The sequence below is a fragment of the Buceros rhinoceros genome, unplaced genomic scaffold (assembly GCF_000710305.1).
Source record: "Buceros rhinoceros silvestris isolate BGI_N320 unplaced genomic scaffold, ASM71030v1 scaffold35655, whole genome shotgun sequence".
NCBI lineage: Eukaryota > Metazoa > Chordata > Aves > Bucerotiformes > Bucerotidae > Buceros > Buceros rhinoceros.
Window position 1 is genome coordinate 47,546 of NW_010411910.1, and position 8,654 is coordinate 56,199.

Consider the following 8,654-nt stretch of genomic DNA (forward strand, 5'->3'; position numbering starts at 1 on the left):
GAGATCAAAGTCCCTAGTGAAGCTTGTAGGCTCCATTGAAGAAGATATGACCGGTGCCTGACCAAATATCTGAGAGTTTGTGGCCCGACTGGCAGATGTTGGGAACCCACAATGTCCTTCCCTTACCCTGCTGCAGAACAATTACCTTTGCGTAGAACGAGTATCATGTCTCCTGCCTGAAATTCCAGGTCTTCAGGCTGGGTGGCTTTGTAATTGTACTGTGCTACGACTTGGGTTGGTCCCATCTCCTCCAGCGTTGCCTCGTGTGGCGACTCCTCTGGTTTGCTGTCTGGTAAAAACCCCTCTCCCTGGGGCCAGAAATAAGCTGGTAAAGACATAGTTTGGCGTCTCCTTTTTCTTTGTGCCAGGGTAAGAGAGAGAAGCTCTGCCTCTTCTCTTTGCCCACTCTTTGCTCCTCTGCCTTTCAAGAGGTCGCTGGCTTGGAAAGCCACAAGCCTGCACTCATGGCAAGGAAAGCAAAGGCTGTGTGTGTCTCTGTACATTCCTTGCTAGGAGTGGGCAGAAGTAGTAACTGCCACCATCAGCTGCCACTGACCTCCGTGATGTCACACCAGACTGTCAGACAGTTGTCCTTGCTCTGTCTCCAAGCTGCATCCAGGTTCTCCGCACTCAGAGTTTCCAGCGCTTGGCTCTCTGTAGGCTTGTGCCTGGGTGTGCCAAGGATGCGGGGTTAGGGTGGGAGCCCTGAAAACATGGCTCTAGATCCCTGTGGCCAGCAGCACCTTACCTCAGCTGTGTGTGCTCAGGCTGCAGCTCCAGTTTCTTGCAGACCAGGTCCAGAAGTTGCGTGTAGGAAAGGCCTGGCTTGACTTGCAGGGCAACTGTGTATTTGTGATGCACCTTGAGGATGTGGGGTCTGGCAATGGCTGCCTCAGCCTCCTGCAGGTGGTAAACTGGATGTTAGAGCTTGTGTGGCTTGGTGAGAGCAGGGAGAGGGACTGGGGTGTGCACGCTGGGGTCTCCTGAGTCAGATCTGAGCTGTGAGAAATCAGCTGGCTGCTGGGCAGAGTCATCTCTGCTAGCATGTGAGGCCTTTGTGACTTCCCTGTGGGCAGGCCAGTGGTGGTGCCACCTAAGCCATGGCTGGACATGTGGCTGGCTGGCATCTCTAGGATTGTCCCAGGAGAGAGCACAGTCATAGATTAGGCACTTAGCCACCACATTGTGGCTTTCATGTGACCAAATTTGAGGTGTGTCCACCCTCCAGCTCCCTCATTTTTTTTTTTTTTTGGTGTGTGTTGGGATTGTCATGTTTTCCTGTCTGTCTTCCAATTGTGACCTGATGCCTTGACCCTGCCCAAAAGCATGTGCATTACAGCCAAGTTCTCCTTTCTTCAAACAAGATCAGTCATACAAGGCTTCTCTTGACAGCCCTGGGTCCATCAGGAGTGGACATGGAACTCCCAAAAAGAGCCCTGGTCACCTGGCTGGGTCCTTATGACCTGCTGGCCCCTAGCCCTGTCATTATGCTTTGGAGAGTGATGAAAACCTGGAACACTTCCAGGGCCGTGGTGCTTGCCAGGCATGCCAGCATCGTTCAGTGTCAAATAAATGCAGGTTCCTAACACCAACAGGACCTCGGGGTCTACATTCACAACACGTTACCTTTGCTGTGTCTCTCGGCTGCATCCCAGTAGGAATGTAGTCTGTGGAAGAATAAAGAGATGTCTCAACAAGTGGGACAGGGTAAACACTGCTGCTGGGCACCTGAATACACATCCAGATCTCCTGCAGACCTTCTCCTTGGCACCCTGCAGCAATAGCAAGCAACCCTGGAGCTGGTGGTAGTCCCTCGAATGGCTGTGGCATCGGCTGCGATGGGGCTCAGCTGTAAGATTTAGATAGAACCACTGTGCAGAGGTTTGGGCTCTGTTCCTTCCCTCTTAGAGGAATGGGAGTTCTAGGGATGGGATGTCTTTCTGTGAGCTGCTGGTTTAGTGTCTTTGCTCTTCCAATCTCCCTAGATCCCCTTGGAAAATGGGAGGCAATCCCTGTCCTGCCCTGGGGTTGTAAAGCTGAATTTAGTCCTCCAGGTAGAGGGATTTCATGCAGGTTTGTGGAATTCTCTTTGTGAGGATCTGTGTTTTGTCAGGGTTTTGACACAACTGTGCTTGTTACGGGATGAGCCAGAGCTATGATGTTAGATGCAGTCCCACTGCAAGGTCTTGATGGCTTTTGGTGTCATAAAGATGCTCTTTGAGGTTGTTAGGTCCCCGAGCTGTTTGCCCTTAACTCCCATGAGCTACAGCCATCTTCTGGATGCCCATGAGGCTGCTCTGCTTGGAGCACAAGCCCAGTCCTGTCACTTGTGGTCTTTTGGTCCATGTTTCCCCACCCCCGACTGCCTCAGGCCCATCTCAGCAGGGGGCTTGGTGATAGGCTGTCCACGTATTCCTGGTTTTTTTGCAGATTGGCCATTGATAGCCAGAATAAACTGCACAAGGTTCATACACACGCAGTACAGTCGCCATGCGGTGATATTTTCTACCCTAAATGGGTTTTTCCTGCAGTGACGAGCACATAGTTCACCCTGTGGGTGAACTGGGCTCCCACTGCAGGCTCCCAGGTCCAAGCACCAAGTTGTTTGGATTCTAGAGGGGGCAGCTCACAATGCTTCCTCCCAGCTCTTTGTTTCAGCTTGCTGAAACGCTTGCGCTCCCCAGCTGTAAACCGCAGTTGTGGACTATGCGCCTGAACTCCTGCAGCAGTGCTGATGCAGCCAGCAGAGCCCTGCTTTGGCTTCTCAGCATCCTGAAACAACTGCGCTGGGAGCGATGTGGTGGCCTTGGTACTATCCTCCCTCCCTCCCTCAGGCCTGGGATGTGGGACACTGGGTAGCATCGGCCAGGAATCCCCTTCCCAAGGCAACCACAGCTTGTTCAAACCTAACCCAGCTCACAGCAGCACTAAGGCCATCGCAGTGCCTGCTCTAAGGAGAAGCCTGTAAGGAACCTTCTTAAGACCTAGACAAGTTGCCCCATTCCTGTCCTCAGGCCCTTTTTCCCGTTAGTTGCTGTACTGATTAAAAGCACGGAGGGACTTGCTTTCCTTGGAGATCCACATCCTCTGTTTTACTCTGTCAGCACTGCAGTTGCTGTCAGGGCCTCCTGCCTTAATATGTCCTCATCCTTGACTGCAAATAGGTCCAGGAACGAGATGGAGATGAGCCCTTAGTGTGAGGACATGGCACTGAGGAAACCATCTCAAACCTGCTGGTTTCTCCACTAAGTCATCCCTATCCCTTCAGCTTCCCCTTGCTAACCTGGTGCTGGCCTCCGCGGCTTCTCTGGAACGGTGAAGGTGGGTGACTCTGGGATCTCGTCTTCAAGAGGGGCTTCTTCCTGTGCCAGATGGGAAGAAGCCTTCCTAAGGGAGCTGAGGCACTGCTGCCTTGTGGAGCTCCCCCTACTCCAACCCACTATTTTCCCAAGGTCTATTTGTGGTCTTGAATTGGGGAGGGGTGACTTCGCTACCCCTTATTTCCCCAGCCATCCAGCCCCTGGGGGGCTACCACCACAGCATCTGCCCCAGTTTTTCTGGTCTCTGAGCTTTTGTTAAGGTGACCGTGGGTCAGATGAACCAACCTCAGCATTACGAAGGGGGAGGTATTTGCAGGTATGGTCCTGCTGGAAGCCCAGAGTAGGTGATGGATGAAAGTGTGGGGATCTGCCCTCCCCAGGGCACCATCTCCTCCTGGGCCTCCTCACCTGGATATGCAGCTTGTTCTGGAGTTCCATGGGCTCGAGGAAGTTGCAGGGAACGATCCCTTTCTACAGAGGAAGGAAAGACAAGTGGGGATTGCTTGGCAAGGAGACAACCTACTGTGGGAGGATGCAACCGAGCTCGTCTTCACACTGCCCTGAATCCAGGAGAGAACCTCATGCTTGAAGGTGAGTTGTTGCATGTTGCTGAACCCTGTGGCCTAAGCCAGGGTGGACATAAGGGACTTCAGCCAGTAACACAGATGTTCACCCTGTCAGCTGCCCCCTCCTGCCAAGCACGCCCCTGTACCTTTTCATTGAACATCACTGTAGCCCAGTTGTCCTTCTCTTTCTTCAGAACGAAGACGATGTTTCCTGGCAGCACCTGCAGCTCCTCGTCGGTCTCAGGGATGAACTCGTACAGAACGCGGTGCGGCTGCCCTTCGAGGGCCCTGGGCATGGGAGCAGCGGACAGGTCAGGAAGGCAGGCTACATCATTGCTGTGCTTTGTACGGGAAACCCAGACCTCTACCCCCTTGTTTCTACAATCTCTTCCCAGTATCCCATGAGTTTTGGGTGCCAGCTGGACGCTCAGCTGTGAGGGTGCAGGATGGGGTTGGACCTGGCTGCGTGGGTTAGCAGATTGTCCATCCTTCATCCAACTTACCTGAGGATTTCTGGGGTCTTCGGCCTGGGCGGAGGACCAGAGGCCTGCCAGCAAGAAGACAAAAAGAAAATAAGCAGTAATCCAGAGGATTTCGGTTGCTTTGCAGAAGTGTCCTGTATCATCACCCCTGCACAGTTCCTTCTTCCCTGGGCTGGTGTCAGGTCAAATGCTGTGAACCTAAAGGGAGTTTTTTGCTGCTTTGCAGCCGGCCGCAGTAGGTTATCGGCTCTCGGCCACCCCGATGTGTAAAGCAACTGCCTTTTGTGCTATGAGGTCTGTCACTAGCTTTGTCCTTCTAAGAAGCAGTTTCCAAATCCTTCCCGCTGCAGTCGGTTTTCAGAGGAACAGTCCTGTTTTCACTGGTGGCTTTGGTTTCAGCTCACAGTGGGTTGAAATCAGGGATTTAGTAAGTTTTGTGTCCCTGTATCTTCCTATTACTGTGCTTGTAAAATCCACAGCTGCTGTCATAGTGCTTTCTCGTCTCTCCTGCCTAAGTAACTTAAGGGGTCCAGTAGATTTTATCAGCCCCCTGAGGAAGTTACTTGAAATAAGCCTGACTCCTGCAGCAAGGTGTCAACCCTTGGTTGCATTGAGAAGAGTGTATTTTATTTTGCATAGTGGTACTGTAGGCTACAGCAGCTGTGCTTTCCCGTATCCTCTTGACAAGCTCCTGTAAAAATTCTTGGGTGCCTTTAAAGATGGAAAAATGCTGCTATATGATCAGGAAAATGGCCCAAAAAATGTGAAGGGCTTCAGGAACTGGGAGGAGGATGATGGAGAACGGACACAGAACAGCTCTTGTTTCTCTACTCAAGCTTAGACAGATGAACCCTAATGAATCTCACGGGGAGGGTCTGAGACCACTCCCTGCCAACAACTGTCAGCCTGCAGCAGCGGCGGCGCCAGAGGATGTGCTGCCAGGCCACTACTTCCCTATTCAGGGAACCTGCTTAACCTCAGCCACAGGCGTAGGTGGATTTGGGCTGCGCTCTCCGATGACGGAGAAAGCTGCTGAGATGTGGGGGCAGCATCCACCTCTTCTCCACAGAGGTAGCACAGAGTTCCTGGTGGTGATGCTGCTTTTTGCTCCCTGCTGTGAACGAGATCTGCCGGCAAGCTGCAGGATGACACCCATCCCCGTGTCCTTCTGAACTTCCACTGAGGACGCTGTTCACTGGTGTTGCCTTACCTGTGGTTGGAGTGGAGCAAAGCCTGAAAAATCATCCTTGTCCACCACAGATGCCACCACCTAGAGCCAAAGGCAGACAGGGAGTGATGTGGTGCTTGTAGACCTCTCTTAGACCTCTGATGTGTCCCCCCCCCTTTGCTGTTGGCCAAGCCAAGTTCCTCAGAATGCTTCAGGTTCAAGAGGGGCTGTGATTTTAGGCTAAGCGTCTTTGACTAGAGACTGAGTGCCTCTGGAACCACGACTTACCTCTCAGTTCTTGGCCTCACTGTTACTGTGGTTAGAGTCACTATAACCTACGAGTTTCCCTTTATGTTTGAATCACAAACATTGAAGGGAGCCGAAGCGTCCAACTGAAGCCGTTATTTCCTATAGGTGACTTTAAACATAGTTTGGAAACTTTATAAATGTTTGTGCATGTTTCTGGGGTTCCCCTGACACCTGAGGAGCTGCTTGGCTCTCCATTGTCCAGTGGTGCCTGCAGGGCTGATGGTTCCCTTTGCAGAGGAGCGCTGCCTCCCTGAGCTGAGCAGGGGAAGAACTGAAGATTGGTTGTGGGTGTCAGATGTTAAATAGCTGCTTTTTGTCTCCCTGAAAAAATCTTGGCTTGACCTGAAGCTCCAGTGGGACCTTTTCAGCTCATCGCTGACTGTCCCTCAGGTCTCGCTAAGGAGAGAATCTGGAAATGGGCCATTCCCTGCAAAAACACACTTTCAGCTCCTCTGTTATTGCAGAGTACCTGTTCCCCATGGGATGCCTATGTGCCACTGCTCCCTCCACGCCTGGGGGATCCCTGAGGCATGGACCACCTCCGTATCTCTGGCTGCCCATCAGGCAGCAGATGGCATCTCAGAGGGGTGGTGAGAGGGTGGTCAGCAGCTCTCTTACATGCTTGGCCCGAATAAATAAGCTATTTCTTTCTTACCATAGCCTTTCCCAGGTAGTCCTTCTTTTCCAGCTGAGCCACTTGCTTTTCATTTGGTCTAAACAGCTTCCCCGCGGGAACGGCCACCAGCTGGCAGAGCTTCTGCTTCTGTAGCACAGAGAGGTCATACCGCACTTCAGAGGTGAGAGCAGGGACTGCTTAAAGTTCCCTTCCTCTGCCTCCGGGGTTAAGTCAAAACACCACCGTGACAGCCCAGCCCCAGCCCTGACAGGTTCTGTTTAACCTGGTCTTCCTATCCCTGCCTCTTCCCACTAACTTATGGCTCACTGACACCCGTATTTTGCTCAGCTCCCTGCATTTTCCTCCTGCTCTGCTGAAGCCATAGCTAAAACGTGCTTTCTCTGTCACTGAGATTTTTGTCCTTCCTCCCCATGGGGCTGCTGGGAGCAAAGACGGCAGCTGCAAGACCTGCCCCTCCTTACCAGGATGGCTTCCATCGCCTTGTCAATCTTGTTGTGCTGGGGCTCGCTCTTCATGCTCATGGCCAGTGCCAGGTGCTCCTCAGCTTTCTTCCAATCCTCCACCGTGGCGTACACCAGTGCTGTGTTGTAGAGTATCTGCCAGAGGGATGGGAGCAAGGAAATGAGCTCTTGGAGGAGCCAGAGCATTGCCAGGAGGTCGGTAAAGGAGAGGACAGCAGGGTGGTGGCAATGTGCCAGCTTGCTTGCTTGCTTTTTCACAAGGCATGGGAGGTTGTCTGCCATCTCTTTAGATTTCTTGAGCTGGTGAACAGACCTTTGGGATCAAAACTGCTGGTCAAGTCTCTCTCACCTCACAAGCAAAGAGCCTGTACCGCAAGCCCAGGATCTTGTAGTCAATGAGCTGGTTGCCTCGCAGCTGGGCCAGTGCCTCTTTGAAATCTTCAATGGCCTTTTCATGGCTGTGGAACAGAGGACAAGGGCATCACCACCTCATGGTGGCAATGTGCCTGCCTCTAAGTCTTTACTTAAGCTTCTGTAAGTTTAGTTCAGTCTCTCCTATATCCTTGCAGTGTTTTCAGACACCCCAGAGGGAGCAAAGATGCTTCAAAGCCTGGTGGTCATCCCACAACTGCGCTGCTCGTGAACAGGAGCCTGGTTTACCTTGAGGGGTTGCAGCTGGGCCCTTGGGGTACTGACCTGCCTGGTGCCATCCTCAGCCAAAGGCTGGCATCTCCACAAGCAGCAAAAACGAAATGTTAAACCCTTCCACTCACTTCTGCCTCTGGTAAAACACGGTCCCCCGCTGGAAATAAGCCACTGCCAGGTGCTTGTCACAGCTGATGCTCCGGGTGAATGCCTGCGTGGAGGTAGGAGTGAGGAGAGAGGGAAGACCTTTAAAAAACTGAGGGTATAGAGCAGTTACACCTGTCCTGCTTTAGCCAAGTGGCCTAAGCTGGGTGCTGTGGGTGCTGTCTCCCTGCAGAGCTGGGCACTGGGAAATGGAGTCTGTACCAGGATCCTCATTTTTTTGAGATGGAACCATCTGCCACTGCTCGCTCTGCAGCTTAGTGCCTCCGTGGTTGCCTCTCAGAGGGAGGACAAGCAGCAAGCCATGCGTCTCTTCTGCTGCTTTGCCCCTAATTCACTGGGAAAACAGGTTCAGCCCAGGGGCATCACACTTCATCCCAGCTTTAAAAGGGCCCTGAAACCTTCCCTTGGTCTGACTACGGCCCTTAATTCCTCCGTTTCCCACTGCACCCATCTGTCTGCGTGCAAACCCGCTGGTGCCTGCACGTGGAGAGGTGACTGCAAGGGCTGTGTCTTACCTCCTCTGCCTTGGCCAGCTCCCCCAGGATGAGGTGGATGCAGCCGATGTTAAAGCAGATTTTGGCAGGGGGGTTTTGTACGGCTGTGAAGGCATCGAGGGCCGCCCTCCACTGCTTCCCGTCTGCCGCACACACCCCTTCTTGCCACAGCCGGATCGTCTCCACCAGGGACATGGTGCAGTGGGAGTGGGACACGGCGTCCCCGGCCACGTTGTGGGTCTGGCCCCTCTCCTTGTCCTTCCTTTCGGCGTTGCTCGGCCTCTCTAGCTCCCTTCTGCCTGTACTTCTGCCTTCCCCGCTGCCCGTGTCGCAAACCTGGCAGGAAGTGGCCTCACTCACGTCAGTGATGGGGAAGTGGGGCAGAGGCTGCCTCACGCGCACGGGGG

General features: G+C 53.1%; 1 protein-coding gene across 1 annotated transcript in view; it reads right to left on the minus strand.

The window, feature by feature from the left end:
- The window catches only part of NCF2 (neutrophil cytosolic factor 2), a 10,504-nt gene extending 1,962 nt beyond the window's left edge, over positions 1 to 8,542 (minus strand). The window contains exons 1-14 of the mRNA XM_010136167.1: positions 8,269 to 8,542; positions 7,717 to 7,799; positions 7,293 to 7,401; positions 6,944 to 7,078; positions 6,501 to 6,608; positions 5,579 to 5,638; positions 4,390 to 4,433; positions 4,033 to 4,174; positions 3,729 to 3,791; positions 3,284 to 3,362; positions 1,627 to 1,667; positions 749 to 900; positions 557 to 668; positions 146 to 308 (exon numbers count right to left, since the gene is read on the minus strand). Coding sequence (XP_010134469.1) covers positions 146 to 308; positions 557 to 668; positions 749 to 900; positions 1,627 to 1,667; positions 3,284 to 3,362; positions 3,729 to 3,791; positions 4,033 to 4,174; positions 4,390 to 4,433; positions 5,579 to 5,638; positions 6,501 to 6,608; positions 6,944 to 7,078; positions 7,293 to 7,401; positions 7,717 to 7,799; positions 8,269 to 8,442 — 1,465 coding nt within the window. The 5' untranslated portion in view covers positions 8,443 to 8,542. The remainder of the gene's footprint in view (positions 1 to 145; positions 309 to 556; positions 669 to 748; positions 901 to 1,626; positions 1,668 to 3,283; positions 3,363 to 3,728; positions 3,792 to 4,032; positions 4,175 to 4,389; positions 4,434 to 5,578; positions 5,639 to 6,500; positions 6,609 to 6,943; positions 7,079 to 7,292; positions 7,402 to 7,716; positions 7,800 to 8,268) is intronic.
- Positions 8,543 to 8,654: the final 112 nt, after the last annotated feature.